The 18,329-nt window shown below is 54.2% G+C and overlaps 6 protein-coding genes across 6 annotated transcripts; 4 read left to right on the forward strand and 2 right to left on the reverse strand.

The window, feature by feature from the left end:
- Positions 1–283: 283 nt before the first annotated feature.
- Positions 284–2,160, forward strand: THITE_48473 (uncharacterized protein; the record flags this gene model as incomplete). The annotated part of the gene is made up of 4 exons (XM_003650234.1): positions 284–1,062; positions 1,161–1,458; positions 1,533–1,910; positions 2,029–2,160. 4 exons carry the CDS (start codon positions 284–286, stop codon positions 2,158–2,160), a joined length of 1,587 nt encoding a protein of 528 aa, XP_003650282.1.
- Positions 2,161–2,550: 390 nt separating this feature from the next.
- Positions 2,551–3,950, reverse strand: THITE_2141932 (uncharacterized protein; the record flags this gene model as incomplete). Its single annotated transcript, XM_003650235.1, has 2 exons — positions 2,551–3,096; positions 3,948–3,950. 2 exons carry the CDS (start codon positions 3,948–3,950, stop codon positions 2,551–2,553), a joined length of 549 nt encoding a protein of 182 aa, XP_003650283.1.
- A 1,137-nt stretch (positions 3,951–5,087) lies between these two features.
- On the forward strand, positions 5,088–5,891 carry THITE_123413 (uncharacterized protein; the record flags this gene model as incomplete). The annotated part of the gene is made up of 2 exons (XM_003650236.1): positions 5,088–5,545; positions 5,606–5,891. The coding sequence occupies 2 exons, from the start codon at positions 5,088–5,090 to the stop codon at positions 5,889–5,891; spliced, it is 744 nt and encodes a 247-aa protein (XP_003650284.1).
- Positions 5,892–7,777: 1,886 nt separating this feature from the next.
- THITE_2074975 (uncharacterized protein) lies at positions 7,778–9,567 on the forward strand (the record flags this gene model as incomplete). The annotated part of the gene is made up of 2 exons (XM_003650237.1): positions 7,778–8,790; positions 8,869–9,567. 2 exons carry the CDS (start codon positions 7,778–7,780, stop codon positions 9,437–9,439), a joined length of 1,584 nt encoding a protein of 527 aa, XP_003650285.1. The 3' UTR covers positions 9,440–9,567.
- A 913-nt stretch (positions 9,568–10,480) lies between these two features.
- THITE_157863 (uncharacterized protein) lies at positions 10,481–12,644 on the forward strand (the record flags this gene model as incomplete). The annotated part of the gene is made up of 7 exons (XM_003650238.1): positions 10,481–10,586; positions 10,673–10,885; positions 11,002–11,095; positions 11,717–11,930; positions 12,006–12,040; positions 12,117–12,539; positions 12,578–12,644. 7 exons carry the CDS (start codon positions 10,481–10,483, stop codon positions 12,642–12,644), a joined length of 1,152 nt encoding a protein of 383 aa, XP_003650286.1.
- A 5,270-nt stretch (positions 12,645–17,914) lies between these two features.
- THITE_20354 (uncharacterized protein) lies at positions 17,915–18,103 on the reverse strand (the record flags this gene model as incomplete). The annotated part of the gene is made up of 1 exon (XM_003650239.1): positions 17,915–18,103. A coding segment is annotated over one exon (189 nt), but the record flags the coding sequence as incomplete, so codon positions are not given.
- Between the last annotated feature and the right edge of the window lie 226 nt (positions 18,104–18,329).

Consider the following 18,329-nt stretch of genomic DNA (forward strand, 5'->3'; position numbering starts at 1 on the left):
CCCAATGACCAATGTCTTCGGCACTGCCGGTTGTGATCGTCTCTGGGTGCGTTGCACTGCATGGGCTCGCATTACTAAGGGAGACACCAACCTGCATGTGCTGACGAAGCACTGGTCCCAAAAACAGGTATTCCTCCATTCGCACAACATACGCAGAATGCGAACCTGTAGGCAGCTGCGGGAATGGGGAGATGGTCCCGCGAAGAGCAGAAATAATAAGCCGTGGACCCCGTCTCATCCTCTCACCGCGACGGGCAAGACAGGAACCCAACAGCCCGTCATCATGCTTCCTGAAGTCTTTGCGGCGGTTCGCGGACCGTATCTGGTCCCCGCGCTCGCCCTCGCGGTCCTAGCCTGCCTCGTATCAACCTATGTAGCTGCTTGGTACCGCCTCCGACACTTCTCAGGCCCGCGTCTCGCGTCGTTCTCCTATCTCTGGATGCTGCGCATCTGCCTCTCCGGCAAGCAAGCCGCCAGGTACGAGCACATCAACGACAAGTACGGCCATGTGGCGCGCATCGGCCCCAACGACCTCATCACCGACGACCCGGAGCTCGTGCGGCGCATGAACGGCGCTCGCAGCGCCTACGGCCGCAGCTCGTGGTACTACGCGCTCCGCATGGATCCGTACGGCGAGGGCCTCTTCTCCATGATCGACACGGCGGCGCACGACCGGCTCAAGGGGAAGCTGGCGTTCGGCTACGGCGGCAAGGAGAACCCAGCCCTGGAGCGCGACGTGGACGAGCAGCTCGCCCGACTTGTGGGCCTCATCCGTCGCAAGTACATCTCCGACAACGAGCACACCAGGCCGCTCGATCTCGCCAAGGCCGCGCAGTACTTCACCATGGACTCCATCACCAAGATCGCCTACGGCCGCGAGTTTGGCTTTCTCGACGCCGACGGTGATGTGTTTCGGGCCATCCAGAGCGCTGAGGAGGGCATTCCTTTCCTCGTGATTCTGGCCGAGATGCCCTTGCTCGGCCGCATATTCACGAATCCGTGGGTGCTGAAACTGGTCGGGCCCAAGAAGACTGACACAGGGGGGCTCGGAAGAATGCTAGCGTGAGACGGACTCTGCCTCTTTTACCCCTGTCTTTCCATTCTCCTCACGCCCAGCCTATTGAGTGCCAGCCTCTAATGGTCCACTGGACTCATCCCAGAATCGCCGAGCAAGTCGTCGCCGAGCGGTTCGGACCCGACGCCCAAGACCACCGCGACATGCTCGGCGCGTTCATCCGCCACGGCGTCTCGCAGCGCCAGTGCGAGATCGAGGTGCCCTTCCAGATCGTCGCCGGCTCCGACACCACCGCCACCGCCATCCGCAGCACCATGCTGCACCTGGCCTCGACCCGGCACGCCTATACCAAGCTGCAGCAGGAGATCGACACGGCCGCCGCCGAAGGCCGCATCTCCAGCCCGGTCACGGCTGAGGAGGCTAAGAACCTTGAATATCTACAGGTATGAAACACCCTCCGTCCGCTCACCGGGGACGAAACACTAAATAACCACCCCCCTTCGGGAAACTTGCCCAGGCGGTGATCTACGAAGGCCTGCGCATCCACCCGCCCTTCTCGGGGCTGGTGATGAAGCAAGCGCCCCCGCACGGCGACACGCTGCCGGACGGCCGGTTCGTGCCGCCGGGCACGCGGGTCGCGCACAACACGCTCGCGCTGCAGCGCCGGCGCGACGTCTTCGGCGCCGACGCGGACGTGTTCCGCCCCGAGCGTTGGCTGGGGCTCGGCCCCGGCGCCGACGGCGACGGTGGTGATGATGATGAGGAGGATGATGATGCGAAGGCGGCGAGGAAGACGCGCATGCTGCAGACTACAGAGATGGTGTTTGGCTGGGGCCGGTGGGGGTGTGCGGGCAAGGCGGTGGCGTTTTTGGAGATGGGTAAGGCGTTGGTTGAGGTATGTTTCTGTCTCTTTTTCCCTGGTTTACGTGTTCGAGTGGAGGGAGAATTGCTGGGCTCCGCGGTGGAGAGTTGAAGCGCTGGCTGGACTGGACTGACAACTGCGCGATGACCAGTTACTGCGCCGGTTCGACTTTGAGGTGCTGCACCCGGAGCGGCCGTGGCGTGAGGAGAACTTCAATATGTTCTTCCAGTCGGAGCTGTGGATGCGCGTGACGGAGCGGTTCCCGGAGGCGGCGAGGGGCTGAGGACGGCCTGCTGTGCTTACGGTTGTATGCGGAGAGTCGAGACAGTGATGGGCGAGAAACACAGGTTTTCATTTAATGTTGGGTACCAATTTGAGCGAACATATATCTGAGTTTGGGGGAACGGGCTTGCCGGACCGCTGAGCAGTCCATCCGGGGGTTCACTTGTAAACATAAAGCTGACTACTACCGTCCAAGATGCCTCGCCTCAACTCTTCATACTTCCCCTGTTCTCCTCGATATGCCAGCAATCGGGTATGAATGTTGAAAGTCATCATGCTACCACCACAACCCAAATCAAACACTGAGCCTCCTTTTATGTCCGAGGCAGACAGCAATCCGCCTCCTGAGTCCTAACCCCGTCACCGTCGTACCCAGCGCCTCCCCCCTTTCTCAGTTCCCACTCGGCGGCAAACCGCTGTTCGTCCCCAGATCCTCGCCCATCTCCACGCCGCCGACCACCAGCGGCCGACAGTCCTGCAGCACAAACATCATGCGGGCCCACTCGGTCTGGCTGCGGTTGACCCACTGGTGCTGGGTGGCGCGCTGGACGGCGACGTCGCCGCGCTTGAGCGTGCACCGCTCGCCGCTGTCGAGCACCATGTCGACGCTGCCCTCGAGGACGATGCCGTAGTCGAGGCTCTGGGTGCGGTGCATGCCGCAGGCGTAGCCGGGGGCGAAGTCGACGCACCGCAGCACCGTGCCGCGCGGGTTGACCAGGCCGAGGCGGCCGGTCGCGACGACGCGCTCGTGCGCCGCCAGGTCCGCGTCGTCGTTCAGGTCCGGCGGGAACGTCGACGTCGTGTACGGCACCGCGAACGCGAGGTTGTTGTCGGCGTACGACGCCCAGGTGAACGGCCCGTGCGAGTGCACCACCGCCTTGCCCTCCGCGTTGTGGCCCGTGATGAAGCGCGTCAGCTGCGGGAGGTTGGAGATGGGCTCCGTCGAGATCGAGTCCGGGCCGGGGATGGCCGCGTCGGCGTTTGGGGTGGTCGGTTTGTCGCCCATCTTGCGTTGTTCTGTCACTTCTGTGTGTGATAATTGTGATCTAGAGCGCTTGACTTGCTGGAAAGCGGGAGATGGGAGTCGTGAGCGGATTTCTGGATGATCTAGCAGTGCTATTTCGCAACCTCGAAACTCGCCGAGGAAGCCGAGCAGCAATGCACCGAGTACCGACCGCGGAGGGAAGTAGCGGGACGGTCGCCTGCAGGCAGGTGCGTCTTATACCAGCATCCTTCCTGTATCGGAACCCCACTGCGGTCCGGCCAATTCCTGCCCTGCCCGCATCGTCCCTGCAGCGCCAGCGTCTCATGCAGCAGTCAGAGAAGCCCCGACCCCTCCCCGAGTCGAGTGGTTCTTTTGAGCCTTGGGGAGCTGTGTGGCGGGGTCGTGTCGCTCAGCGGGCCTGTGGCTCGCCTGGTCAGCGCTCGCAGAGAACGGACTTTGTCTGTGTTGCGTGAACGCCATAGGTCCCACTGCGGCCGTATGAGTGATCATCAATCAATGGGCTGGCTCGGATTCGCCTGGTGGGCTCCCATTCGGGCGCCGTAACGATCGCATGGAAATGATTCGGCAGATGGGACGGGAGCGGGGAGTTCTGTGCACGGCGAAGGGCCCCATGTCCGCGTGCTCCCGCTTTTGTCCAACTGCGGTCACGGCGTCAACCCTCCCCCGGGTAACGTTCGCAAGCGGGGCGCAGAAGTCCGGAAGTGTCCTCTAGACCTTAGAGTAGCAAGGAGGACAATTTCCGACCGTCTCAGCAGTGCCGCGGCCCTCGACCGCCATGTCGCCATTGTAATGTAGGTATTGTACGAACTAGAACTCAGCGGGTAATGCGCTGGCCATTATTCCATACAACAAGGGCCCTGGCGGCGGATTCGGATCTGGCCGGTGGAGCTAAGTTAAAGCTTATTTCGACGTCGCTCAGGCCCTATTTCGGTTGCCTGGATGATCTCGTGCGGAGATTGAAACAATCGCTTTTTGTGTTGCTATACGAGTCGGGGTAACACAAGGCAAGCGCGTAAGGCATGAAGCTTGGGGGATGAGTGCGGCGGTTTAAATGGAATTGAGGGTGCCCCCTTCCTTTGTGAAGGGTCGGTTGATTACGCCGGTTAGCTTAGGTGTCAAGAAAAAGTGATCGGACAGTGGGACTGAGGTTGAATCCAAAACCCCCAGCTTCGTGTTCTCGACTCGAATTGCAATCAACTAGGAGGTTGGTTGTTGGAGGCCGGCTTGGCTCAACGGGGCCCTCTAGGTTTTCATCGAAACCTGCAAATGGCCTCCAATTCTATTTGGCATGCGGAGTAAGACATCCCGCGATTTGCTGCACGATGTCAAGGCAAAAGAACAGCAATTAGCCTCAGCCTCCAGGAATGGAAAACCTGGCCTCGGACTTCGGCAAAATCCTCCTCGCACTTTGACTCTGCCGCCGCTAGTTACATTGAGAAGTGCTCAATACAGACTTGTTCCGGTATCCGCATCGCTCCGAGTATCTCTCAAGATGGACACCGTTAGGTGTCCAAGACTTCGCATCTCTTGTGTAAGTACTTAACATGAACTGTCAAGGAGCTCTGATATTATGGATTTACTAGTCGACCATGTTTGCATGTGTATCCATATCTTAGAGAACGCCTCCCTGGTACAGTGGCAACCTGGGTGGACCTGAAGGATATGTGGCCCGCCCTGAGATCCGAGTCTCCGCGATGCAACTTCAATTAATAGAGACGCAAGAATTGAGGCTTGATGGCTACCTTCCATTGCTGTAACGAAGTGAGCTGGTTTAAGACGAGCATTCAGTTCAAAGTATATAAACCCATCTCCTCCATCTCGCTGGAGCCCCGTTGTGACCATTACTCTCTCTCACCCAGCAGCCGCTGGTCAAGAATCCTCCTATTTTGCTCCCACCGTCTCGAAGACACGCCTACTGCAATATGTCTTCTCTCCTTCCCACCCTCGCCGTCCTACTAGGCGTCACAGCCGCCCTCCCCAGCGGCAGCATCGACGCCCGGGACTCCTCAGCGGACGGCCCGGTCCGCATCCTCCCGTACAACTGGCAATTCAACATAACCGCCCTGTCAGGGCCGGGCTGCCCGGACTTCAGCACCACGGGCGAGCCCTTCACGACGCGGCCGACCTTCGGCTCCAACACGGTGGACGGCTCCGAGATCTACTACTGGCACTTTGCGTACCCGCACCTGCGCGCGGCCGTCGGCGCCGACAAGCGGGAGGACTCGGTCTGGTGCGAGACGACGCTGCAGTACACCGAGCTCGACGAGCACGGCCAGCCCCCCGCCGTGCCCGGGTACCGGCTGAAGCTGCACACCAACGCCACGGAGATGATCGCCGCGTATGACCTGGATGAGGGGGTCGAGGTGAACTGGAAGTTTACGTACTACGTGACGGGCAAGCTGAAGGAGGTGAGTGTGTTAACAGCCTGCGAAATGCGAAGGTTTGAGACGGCTGACGGCAAGCAGATCGTCGACGAGATCTCCATCCAGGGCCCGCGGTTCTCGACCGAGGACACCGATTATTCGCCAGAAAAGAAGCTGGTGCAGTGGGCGCTGCCGGGGTGCGGTACCGGAACGATCAAGTACAGGACCGAGCTCACGGTGAGGGCGAAGAAGGACGGGGCCAAGGGATCGGTCAGCTCGGAGCAGGTGAACTACCAGGGCAAGCTCGAGTACTATGGGGCTCAGCAGGGGGTGAGCTACGATTGGGAGAAGTGCACTGCTTAAGAACGTTGCTCTCTCCTTTCGTTTTGTTTTTGTATTGCTTTTTTCACCCTTCCCTATCGGACAACTGCCTTCTCATCTGGCTACAATTGGCCTCTCCGACAGCAACATGGCCTATCCTGAGAAGGTGAACTGAGGAATGAGGATGGTGCTGACAGTCCAAGTCTTGCCACCATCTTTGTCACCAAGTCGCCAGTGGCGCCTAGTCCTTTGCCCAGCGTGTTGATGTGGTTGGGGTCAGCCTTGTCCATGAGGATGGTGGTGCTGATCCATCCCGACCGACAACAGGAGAATGCGAGGCTACTCAGCTCATGGGAAGCCCGATCGCTTGGTGTGATGCTGCATTTCCACATGGGGCTGGTGGCACGCAACAGTCGGCAATCCGGTCCCACATTGAGTTGTACGTGTACAGTGCATACCGCAAACAGCCGAGGTCCAAAGTGAGGGGAGGACGAACGAAGCAAATACGGTGGACCGGGCAACAATCTTTGCGGTTTATTTATTTTCGTGAGTGGCTGCAGCGCCCCTGAGCTTTATCTCAGACCTCAGACCAGTATTAGGCTGTATTGGCTCACTGCGCGGGCCTCAAACCGGCTTAGCCTGCAACACTGCCCCACTACACTGCCTACAGCCAATCAGAGCGCCCATTGCAATTTGAGCCCATACTGGTCTGAGTGCAAAGGTCGTGATTTGGCCCGGTCAGGGCACGCAAGGAGCAAGGCGAATTGCGCCGACAGCCACAACACCATCAAAACTGGGTATTTTAGCGATCCGTAAGTTGCTCCTAAATCACTAGATTATACGCTTTCTAACAGTGCCCAGGATACCTACGTCTATACCTACGTTGGCCAGGAGGATGGCCGCAAGCCCAGGATGGCCGCAAGCCCAGGATACCCGCGTTGGCCAGGATGCCCGCGAACCCAGGAAGATGCCCGCGTTGCCCAGGATGCCCGCGAACCCAGGAAGATGCCCGCGTTGGCCAGGATGCCCGCGAACCTAGGAAGATGCCCACGTTGCCCAGGATACCCACGAACCCAGGAAGATGCCCGCGAACCTAGGAAGATGCCCGCGTTGGCCAGGATGCCCGCGTTGGCCAGGATGCCCGCAAACCCAGGAAGATGCCCACGTTGCCCAGGAGGATACCCGCAAGCCCAGGATGCCCGCGATCAAGCTCGTCAAAGTCCATTTTCCACACCCTCCGGGCTGGGGTTCAGCCAAAAGGTCTGATCAGGGGGCGGAAAAACAGGCTCTGAGGATCGCCTAGAGCCGGGCAACGTCGCTATCAAATTTGATCGAGTTTGACGTAATGGTATAGAAGTTGAAGGGGGGTCATCGACTAGAAAGAAAGGCGTAACTTGACTTGGAATTTGCGTTGGGGACGACTATCCAAGAAAACACTACAACCACAGGCATCAAAATAGGCTCGTTAGAATCGCCAGTCAATGGCGATCTTCAGACAGTATTTGCCTTCGCGATGCGATGCGTGGTGGTGGAGATATTGGCGAGTGATGTCTGGGCTCCCATACAAATCCGTAACTTGACTTTGCGATTCTCGAATTTTGCTCTCAGACCTCCTTCAAAGGCGTTCTCTGCAAAAAGTGGGCCAGGTTCTAGAAAGGGCTAGCGCGACAGTGTTACATACAAACTAGTATGGGATTACGTCTTGGCAGCCCTCTCCTGGCCGTAGGCCAGGAAAACAGAGAACGCAAATGAAAGAGGTCTGAGGGCTGAGATAACCTGAGCTCGTGGGAGTGAGTGGGCTGGGCCCCTGGAATCTGACGTCATTGGCCTGCTTGATTCGCGTGCCAATAACAAGGATTTGCTGTTTACATCGTGAGCGCCAGCTCGAAGCTCCACACAAGGTTGCTTTGAACCGCACCATCCCCGCCATGCTCGCCCTCAGCCCCGTAACAAAGCCCAAGGCCCATGATGCTGCCGAGTCTCCGGAGCATCACGTGCTCCCGCCCAGCACCGGGCAGGCTGCATTGGGCTGGGCCTCGTACCTGCCGTCGTGGGCGCCGTCTCCGGGAAGGAGCCGCCCGTCGCTGAGGAAAGAGGCGGCTGCCGGATTCCGCAACCCGTGGCCATCCTGGCACAAACCAACACTTACCGAGCTGTGGGAAAATTGTCAATGGGGCGAAAGCAACGACGGCTGTGTCGAGCTTGCCGAATCCCATCTCGCCGACGATCCAGCACCGCAGAAACCTGAGCCGAGCCGGCTTCCCCGCTTCAGCGATGTTAACGACTGGCCCAACTCGCCGGGCGCGAAAGCGGCCCGGTTGCTGTGCATCGAGGACCCGGACTTCACCTTTCCGGCCGGCAGCAAAGCCAAGGTGACATGGCTCGGACACGCAGCTGTGCTCGTCCAGCTCCCGCCGCTGGAATCAAGGAACAGCCGGCCGGTGCGGTGCCTCTTTGACCCCATGTTCTCAATGCGTGCGTCGCCCAGCCAGCTTGCTGGGCCTATCCGCTCCTACCCGCCGCCCTGCAGAGCGGAAGACCTTCCGCAAATCGACGCCGTTTTCCTCAGCCACAACCACTTCGACCATATAGACTACGACTCCATCACGGCCGTCTGGCGGCAGAGCAAGGACGTCGTCCGCTTCTTTGTCCCTCTCGAAAATAAGAAGTGGCTGCTCGACTGGGGGATACCCGCAGACCGCGTAGTCGAGATGGACTGGTGGGACTCAACACAACTTTCCGTTCCAGGCACAACCACCAGTAACACCTTACAAATCCACTGCACCCCTGCGCAGCACAACAGCTGGCGCTCCGGCGCCGACGCCGACGCCTCCCTCTGGTCCAGCTGGTACCTGACCTACTCACCCCACTCCTCCTCCCCTGCCCATGACAGCCCGTACCGCCTCTTCTTCGCAGGCGACACAGGCTACCAATTCCACCCGTCGCCATCCTGGCCGCCGTCTCCGAGCAACCCCACCACCACCACCACCACCACCACCACCAGCACCCAAACCGAAAGCGACAACCCCTTCCCCGCCTGCCCGGCCTTCGCCGAGATCCGCGCCCGCCTCGGCCCGCCCCATCTGCTCCTCCTCCCCGTCTCGGTCGGCCCCACCCTCGCCTACCTCCGCAGCTTCTTCGTCCCACCGCCGTGGCTGCTGCTGCCCGCCTGGGCCAACCCGCTCCCACGCCTGCGCCCTGGCGTGACCGCCGCTAATCACCTGCCCCCGTGGGATGCCGTGCGCGTGTTGAAGGTTATGGCTGGGGTGATGGGCGGGGGGCAGGATGATGGGGGAGGTAGTGGTGGTGGTGATGATTATCATGATGAGAGAGGGATGCAAGAGGTGATCGGGACGGTAGCGGTTGCGATGCACTGGGGCACGTTTGTCACGGATCCGGTGGAGGTGCTGGCTACGCTGGGCGAGTTGGAATGGGCTTGTAGCGCGCAGGGCGTGCGGTTTGCGCGGCGGTTGTCCGCTGGTGAGGGAGGGGAAAGGGGGAAACATCGTTTGCCGGGGTCGGCGGGGAGAGGTGAGGGAGCGACGCCCTGGTTTTTGGCGCTCAATCACGGGCAGAGTGTTTGTTTGTGAGCATTGTGTTTGGTGTTTGGTGTTTGGTTGTGTGGTTGGTGTGGTGGAGTGCTCCCGCTTCATTTTGGCGACATAATCAAACGGAACTGCTTGATGGCCTGCCTCAAGCATCCGCTGGTTTGCTGCGACTACTGTGTAGACTCGCGGTTTGCCCTGGAAACGTTGCCGTAGATGCCTCAAGATTGCTTGGCGCCTGGCCAAACTGTTTACTCTCTCCTGTTGTGTCAACAGATCCACTCTCCAAACAAGCACCTCTTGTCTCACAACCAGACATCAATAGTCGGGAGACTGCGGCCGAATTTTTCGATAGATTCGCCGGGCATTCCGTCATGGTGGGACGAGGACTTGGGACATCCAGATTGCCCAACTATATCTATTTCCCCGAGACGGACAGGCGCCCCTGCGAGTCCATCGTCATCAATGCATGCAGTGAGAAGAATATATCGCACCACCTGACCCAGAAAGAGTTTCCTTCTCGAGCCAGAGAACTGGTCCAGCCGCCAGAGCTCATGGTATACTTTCATATAGTATCTCTCGTCGTACGATGAATGTCTTCTCTATGCTGTCTTCTTCATTGATTCATAGCCGGGCACCAGCGCCATGAGCTCAGGGGTGTCATCGACGGCACCGGGAGGGAGTTCGCGCCGAAGGTTGCCCTTGCCTGGCGTGACGTCTCCTTGCATTATCTCGCTGGCATTATGTCTCCACCGGGAGAGCACAATGCGAATCGTTCCCAAGTCAAGATGAAAGGCCTCTTAACGCGTCAGCTCGCAGCGGACGCGCATAACCTGCTCACTGCGCGTCGCGGCGCTGCGCGTCACCGCCTTGCCACATGGGACGAAGTTGTTCAGGCCTGCACAATGCATACGTGCATCCCGTTCAGCTATAAATACGTGAAATTCTTTGAGAAGCCCGTTTCTCTTCTCTCTCTCTTCTGCTTTCCTTCATCACAGTCGCCGACTCGATCTTGCTGCTCTGACCATCATCTTCTTTCTTGACTTCGATATCAACCGCTATATATACCAAGAGCAAGCAGACAAGATGGCGGAAAGCTCAAATGCGACCTCCAGCGCGCCCGAGCCCTCCGCCTCATCGGGTCCCCCGCGGCGCACTCGTCGCCGCATCATCGACGTCGATGAGGAACTGGGTAAGTGGCCCTCCGTCCCCTCGTTTCCCCCCCCATGCTCTTCTGATCTTGAAAAATAAGAAGCTGACCCACGGATCCAAACACAGCGGAAACCCTCCGCGAGCACGTCCTGTCCGCCGGATGCGCCGACGACCTCATCGACGCCGCATTCGCCCTCGCAGCCCAGCGGATCGCAGCCGCGGAAGACCTGCACTCCTGGTACACCATCAGGAGCGACCTCGAGCTGAGCTGCGATGAGACTCGCAACACAGACCTGTTCAGGTACACGTTCTTCCACTGCGCGTACCTGCATGTCTGCGGTATGTTTACCTCCCCCCCATGGATACCCACCAACCTCCACCTGTCTTTCGATAAGCCTGCCTTTTTCAGCCGTGCAGTACCACGTTGCTCCTGCTGACGTCGTTTTGTTTTACAGGTCTCATCGAGGAGCGAGAGGCCTGGGTCGCCGCCTCCGCTGCGGCTGCCGAAGAAGCGACGTCGCAGCCGCCTGCCAACTACTCGCATTTCTGGTAGGCGCCCCCCCCGGCCGCCGCGCTGGCATCCGAAGTCAGCCGGGCAAGAGAAGGAGACGAAAGCGTCTCGTGGACCCGAGTCCGGTGCCGGCGTCCGATGGTGGTGAGGGGAATTAAGGCTGCGATGCTTGCCGGATGCGGAGATGACGGGATGTTTTGGGGTGTTTTCTTTCGAGGTTAGTTGATCGATTTGTGTTTCTGGGCGCCGAGTCTAACGATACATTTGACTGCAGACAGTTCAACCCAGATACGCCGCAAAAGGGCGTCGCGCCGACCTGAGAAGACCACATTCCCCTTCCCTCCCCCGCCCCGCGGGACGGCCTAAAGCTGCGGTGTATTCCGTAAGGTATGTACAAAACCCTTGACTGTATCACACCGTTCATCGTTGACCAACCTGTTGGCAGAAGCACGCCGCGATGTCTCTAGTATGGCCTGCCGATCACGTGGAAGCCTTCAAGTCGGAGATACCGGATCTCGCTGCTTGGGAACACGGTGTACGAAGCCAACGCCGGGGGACAAGTCCATGTGCGGCCCTCGCCCCTGCGATCCGGCTCGGGAGGCGCAAGTGACAACGCGCTGCAAGAGCGCTATAGAGTGGCTTACGGACACGTCAGACAGTTGCCTGCAGACAAGGGCGCTGAACAAGCAACGAGCGGACACAACCAATGGCGGCCTCTCGCGCTTCTTCCTTCGCCAGTCCCAGGGGCGTGACGGCTTGTACGAGGTGATTCGCCAATGGATCGAGGACAATGAGATCCGGCACGACGCCGTCCTCGCAGAAACACAAACCACCGCAAACCGTCATCACGTCAGCTTCCCTGAACGACTTTCAGTACGCTGGCCGGTCCCTTGCCTTGGCGCAGAAGGGGCTGGAGAAGCGCGACACCTGACCCCACCCCCCTTGGAGCTCACGACATGCGACATGGATCGTGAACGAGCTCCGTCAGCTACAGAAAGGTGCACAATCTCAATTCATTAAGGATGGAGCAAAAACGTTTTGTCAAAACATTTGTTCCAGCTTTCGCAGCTATTTCAAAGACAGCAAAATCATCAAGCACAAGGAGGACTTGGCTCGACAAAAACACGCCTTTGCCGTCACGATGTTTATTTTCCTCGAACGTCGCAACAAGAATGCATTGCGGCACACCCAGTGCAGCAAAGACCGTGACCCCCAGCCTGCTCACTTCTGCCGCGGGATCGGCCTCCCCCTGGCGACCTCCCCGCGGCGACCTCCCCGCGGCGACCTCCCCGCGGCGACCTCCCCGCGGCGACGCCATAACAAGGCCACCCCCTCCGACGAGAAGAACACTGTAAAGCGCAAGCGCGACGATACTCTCGCCATCCGCGCTGGCGGCGAATCAGACGACAAGACCGTCGCGAACACTTCAGCCAAGGCCGGCGCAGACGCGCCCCCTTCCAACCCGTGGACGCCCACCAAGGGGTAAGCCCCTACCCTCCGCCGTGGCTCTAGCAACGCAGCGGCTCGGGCTACATGTCCGTGGTGGGCACCGCGCCCATCAATGGGCTTCCGACTGCGGCGCGCTGAGGGCGCGCAGATCCCATGGGCTCAGTGGGACACCGGCTGAGCGGCGGGGGAGGGAAGTTAACGCACCTGCTGCCCCACCAGATTATCGATACAAGACCCTTGACTGTGCCGCGCTACAGTAAGTGGTGAAGCGAAGCTTGGCAGGGCCAGGGCCAGGGCCGGAGCCGATGCCGCCACCGCTGCCTACCGTAGCCGACGACCGCCCGAGCCAGCTAGCCGCCTATCCGACTAGCCACACTAGGCAATCCGACTGGCCGCGCCAAAGCCTACGATGGCTAACGCTGTCTCGGCTTATAGCGCTAGCTTGGTCGGATTGCTTCCAGCGATAGCATAGTCTAGGCTAGCTCGGCCCGGTCGTCGGTATAGCGGCTCGGCCCGCCTACCCGCTTACTACTTCCTGTCTTATAGTCCAGTGTCTTATACTAAACTAAATAAACTATATATATAGAGCTGTAATATAGTGCTGAAACTATATAGAATAGAGATCTATTTGTATAATAGAGCTATTAAATATATAATATATAGTAGTAGCTTTAAATATAATGGCTATATCGAATATATAGCGGCTTCCTATATATCTTAGCTAGCTATTTAATATTATCCTCTATAATTGCCTTCGCTTATTAAGGTGACTAACACTAGTAATTGCCTCCGTTTATTAAAGCTACTAGTACTAATGATCCTCTCTATTTATTAAGGCGACTAATACTATCTCTACTCTATTAAGCTATACTATTATTACCCTTTTAAAAAACTCTTTAGGATCTTTAAAACTAGGATCTTAACCTAGCTTTGTCTATAAGCTAGAAGATCCTAGCGAGATATAATAAAGTACCTATACCCGGTTTTATAGGTATAGATCTAGGATCTTTTAGCCTATAGACTAGGATAACGGGGCTATACACTTTGATGCTAAACCTAGCCTTGTCTATAGGCTAGAAGATATTAGCGAAATATAATAAAATAGCTATATTTAGTTTTATAGGTATAGCTATCTCGCTAGAATCTTCTAGCTTATAGACTAGGATGTCTTTAATATTGAACCTAGCCTTATCTATAGGCTAGAAGATCCTAGTAAGAGGTGATAAAGTACCTATACCCAGTTTTATAGGTATAGGTCTAGGATCTTCTAGCCTATAGACTAGGATAACGAGAGAACTAGGCTTTTATTCGCTCTTCCTTCTTCTTTATCTACTCTAAAAGCTGTTGTCGAGTGCTCTTAGAGACTTTGTCCTAATAGCACTTAGTAGTAGCTTCCCTAGGGAAGACTAGGGAAGAGCTATTGTTGAGTACTTTTAGAGGCTTCGCCCTTTAGCGTCGAGAGCATTTAGTAGCAGCTTCCCTAGGGAAGAGTAGCTACTAAGTACTTTTAGAGACTTTACCTTTTAGCTTTAGGATAGATCCTAAGTGATACAGGGCAGGAGGAACAGGGGGGTCATGTGACCTATGTGTCTGTGTACGTAGATTAGATAAGGGTGCCCCGCGCCCCACGTTGCAGAGTTTGCAACGCTAGGCCCGATCGGGCAGGCGGGGTGCGCACACGTGTTCTGCCCTGCAGGCACGTATTTCTTGGCGCACCGCCGCCCGGATCTTCGATCCACCACCATCATCAATCGACATCTTGTTATTCTACGCATCTATGGCACTTCTCCGCATCACTAAGAGTATTCGGTAGTAGCTTTTTAATAGCTTTTAGAGTAGGTTAAGAAGAAGGAAGATTGTCTAGCGTTCTAGTGGCTATAGCGACGTAGAGAAAACTAGGCTTTCATTTGTTTTTCCTTTTTTTTAACCTACTCTAAGAGCTACTACTAAGTATAGATAGATCTTAAGAGCATTTAGTAGTAGCTTACTAGAGAAGAGTAGCTATCGAGTACTTTTAGAGACTTTACCCTTTAGCTTTAGGATAGATTCTAAAAGCATTTAGTAGTAGCTTCTTAGTAGCTTGTCAGGAGCGGGGGCTCCCAGAAGGAAGGGGGTATACGTTGAAGTGACGGAGTACGAGCAAGGCACAAGCAGAGCACGCGCTACAGGGTAGCTACAGGTAGGGGGGTTGCGGGTGGTTGCATTGAACGCTGGCCTCTCCCACTGCCTGTGGGTTCCATCCTCCTTATTTCTCCCATCCTGGCCCTCGATCTTCCTCCGCATCGGCCAGCCTCCATTCCTGAGCTCGCAGATCCTTTCCTGGGCCATCCTGTGGCGCCTGCATAGCTCCCTGAGTGCGCCCAATCCGCTCTGCTGCCGACCCAATGTCTCAGTTCCCCGCACTTGCTCAGCCTGATGCCCCGCACTTCGCTCAGCTCTGTGCCCCTCCGATCGCTCCTCCGGGTGGCTCGCGTGATCTGGGCTACTGACGTGCGCCCTGGTGGCGCACGCAGATGACCTGCGTGGTGCCCTGTGGTTGGCCAGGCTGCGCCGGGTGCCGGATGCAGGGCGAGGTGGTCGGGCCGAGGGTTGTGCCAGGTGCCGAGGCGCGTTCCGAGGGCTGTGCCGGGTGCCGAGGCGGGTCCCGCGGGTTAGGGTGGCTCCGGGGCATGACATAGCTCCTAGAGTAGATTAAGAAGAAGGAAGATTACTAGGCGATCTAGTGGCTATAGCTACTCAATATAGTAGCTATAGGATCGTTTATTTCGTTTAAAGGCTAGCTTATTTAGGCTATCGAATATAAAGATTAGGTAGATAGCTAGCTCCTTAGTTATCTAGTAGATAACTAGGCTAAGGAGCTAGCTATAGTAGTAGAAGAGTGTTTAAATTATACCTAATCTTTATGTTCAATAGCTTAAATGCTTCGCTATATAGTAGCTACTACGTCGCTACTATATTGCTATAGCTATTAGATCGTTTATTGCGCTTAAAGGCTAGCTTGTTCGGGCTATCGAATATAAAGATTAGGTAGATAGCTAGGCTAAGAAGCTAGCTAAGGCGGTAGAAGAGAGTTTGGATTATACCTAATCTTCGTGTTCGATAGCCTAAACGCTTTGCTATATAGTAGCTACTATATCGCTATAGCTATAATGGATTGTTCAGGTAGATAGTAAGGTCGAACCGCCTATTGAACTTCTACCACTTATTGCTATCTAGAGGAGCTGGACGAGGCGATAGAAGAGAGTATAGATCGTAGGGTTAGCGCTACTAGCCAAGGCGATAAAACAGAGTACGGATTATAGGGTAGTTAGCGCTATTAAATAGTTATTGTATATATAACTTAGATATAGGGTTGCCCTAGCAACTAGACTTATCGCCACCTAGCTATAGAATTGCTATATTGAAAAGTCGATAGCGAGCCAAAGAGCCTTTAGGGCTATTCTTAATCTCTAGTCGATAGCTATACTAGCTGTTCTATACTATCTTATATATTGGTACCCGCTCCTGCTCCTATTAGCAGAAAGCATCCTTGTACTTCTATACTAGCTAGCCCTTTATATACTCTAGATAGCCTAGCCGCTACTATAGAGCTAAGTATTATAAATATCTTTCTTTACTATTGCCTCTAAGGCTAGCGAGCCTTACTATAGTATAGCGCTATAGATATCCTCGTTGAAATTTTCCTATATAGGAGGATTGGCCTATATAAGATCCTATAGCTTAATATATTAGGGTAAGCGCTAGGCGATATCCTTGGCTTATACAATGTAGTTGGTATTGGCTATTACTCTTAGCGCTAAGAGGTTAAACGTAGTATCGAATATAATGCCTTATAAGGACTTAACGTAGCTGACCGCTATATATATAAGCCTAGGCTAGAAATCCTTATCTAAGATATTAAGTATCGCCTTGTCGAGTATAGCGCTCTAAAACTTATATACCGTAATAGTATATACGATCATCAGAGGGAACTATATATAGGTGTAGGTGGAATAGCTATATAAGAAATTATAGTAGGACTAGAAGACGGGGACTACGCTAGTAAGATTAGGCTAGCCTTCAAAGTAGGGAGGGCTAGTGTAACTATCGAACTTGACTAGTATAACAAAAGAGAGCTTAGCTCTTAGGTTAGCGCTAGTCTTTTATATAAAGTTATAGATCGTGCCAATAGCGCTATTGACGAAGCTAGTACTAGTCTAGATATTCTCTATTAATATAACCTATATACCTAGTACAAGTAGGATCTTCTTATATAGGTTGCTAGCGTTAGTAGCTTCTATCTTACTTGCCTAGGGCCTAGTGTTATTGGCAACGGCTAAGTAGTATAGGCGGTTTAAGCCCTCGAGATATATAAGGTTGTAGTCGTTGATAGTAGAGTTGTATAGATAGATCTAGAGGGCGTCGTTAAAGCTCGCCACCTTTTATATCGATAGAGCTGACTAAATGTAGATCGAGAGTAAGCGCTACTGCTATATAGTTAGGTTGTTGTGCTATAGACCTTCGAGTATATCCTAGAAGCTAGCCTACTTAGCGCCCTGCTACTTTACAACCTCCTTAAGCTTAATAGTATAGTCGAATATATGGTAGACGTTGTATCCGACTATCTCAATAGCACTAAGGTTGGTCTAGTTGGTATAAAGTAGCCTCTTAGCGATAGGGGGTAGCTAGAAGAAGTTGCCAATTAGCATTATATACTAGCCGCTAAACGGCTTATCGCGGTAGCGAGGCTAGATCTTGCCTATCTAGGAGCTAATCGCTATAAGTAGATATAGGCCGATTATAGACTTCTCGTTAATAATAAAGTACTTAAACTGCTTGAGATTAGCCTATAGGTTGTTTAACTTAATGGCATTGAGTATATCGATCTCGCCCCTCCTATTGACTAGTAGCTACAATAGCAAATAGATTGTACTACTATTGATATTATTCGCCGCTACGCCTATAGGAGTAGCGTAGACCATTGGGGATAGCTTACTATAAGCCTACGCTAGTTGATTAAGCTAGGTAGAGAGGAGGCAGATAATATACGACTTGCTAGTGCTACTATAGCTATCGACCTAAAGAAGAATAGGAGCTAGATCCTTACTATATAAATACGCTTTATAGTAGCTAACGAATATATCGAAGATAATACGTTGCTTAGTGTTAAAGGTATCTAGGTCTATATCTAGGAGCTCCTTTGTATCGTTATCTTCGCTACTACGCTAGTTAGCCTTCTTTAGCTTCTAGAACTTGGCTATAGTGTCCTTAAGGTCGGGATACTGCCTAATATACGGCTCCTACAAGTATAGCAGATCGATGTTGTAGTTGCTAAGGATATCAATGTCCTCCGTCTCTACTAGGCGGTTAGGAAGTATAGCTATAAGCTCCTCCTAGTTGTATAGCTATAGCTCCTTACTTAGTAGCTCCTTAAATTCCTCCTCCGGCTTAGGCACGATAATAGCGCTATAGTAGTTATTAGGATGTTGGTGAACCTTAAGGCAGTAAATATAAGCCTTATAGTATATCTTAAAGACTATATTATCTATAGTCTTAAGCTTATTAGGGTTACAATATATATAGTTTAGTATTAGCTTAATACGATAAAAGTCCTTAAACTAGTCGTTTACTAGATCTAGCTTATAACAGGGGAAATAGTTGAATATATATAGCTTAGCTTAGATAAAGCGCCGTTAGTGATATAGGCCCTAGCTCTAGTCAATATTACAGAGGAAGTCGAAGTACGTTAGGTCTTCCTATAGCTCAATGTAGCTAAGATACTTCTAATACTATAAACGTACTATCAGAGCCTAATTCTCTAGGTTAATTAGGGTAGATATATAC

This window comes from Thermothielavioides terrestris, chromosome 1, assembly GCF_000226115.1.
Source record: "Thermothielavioides terrestris NRRL 8126 chromosome 1, complete sequence".
Taxonomy (NCBI): Eukaryota; Fungi; Ascomycota; class Sordariomycetes; order Sordariales; family Chaetomiaceae; genus Thermothielavioides; species Thermothielavioides terrestris.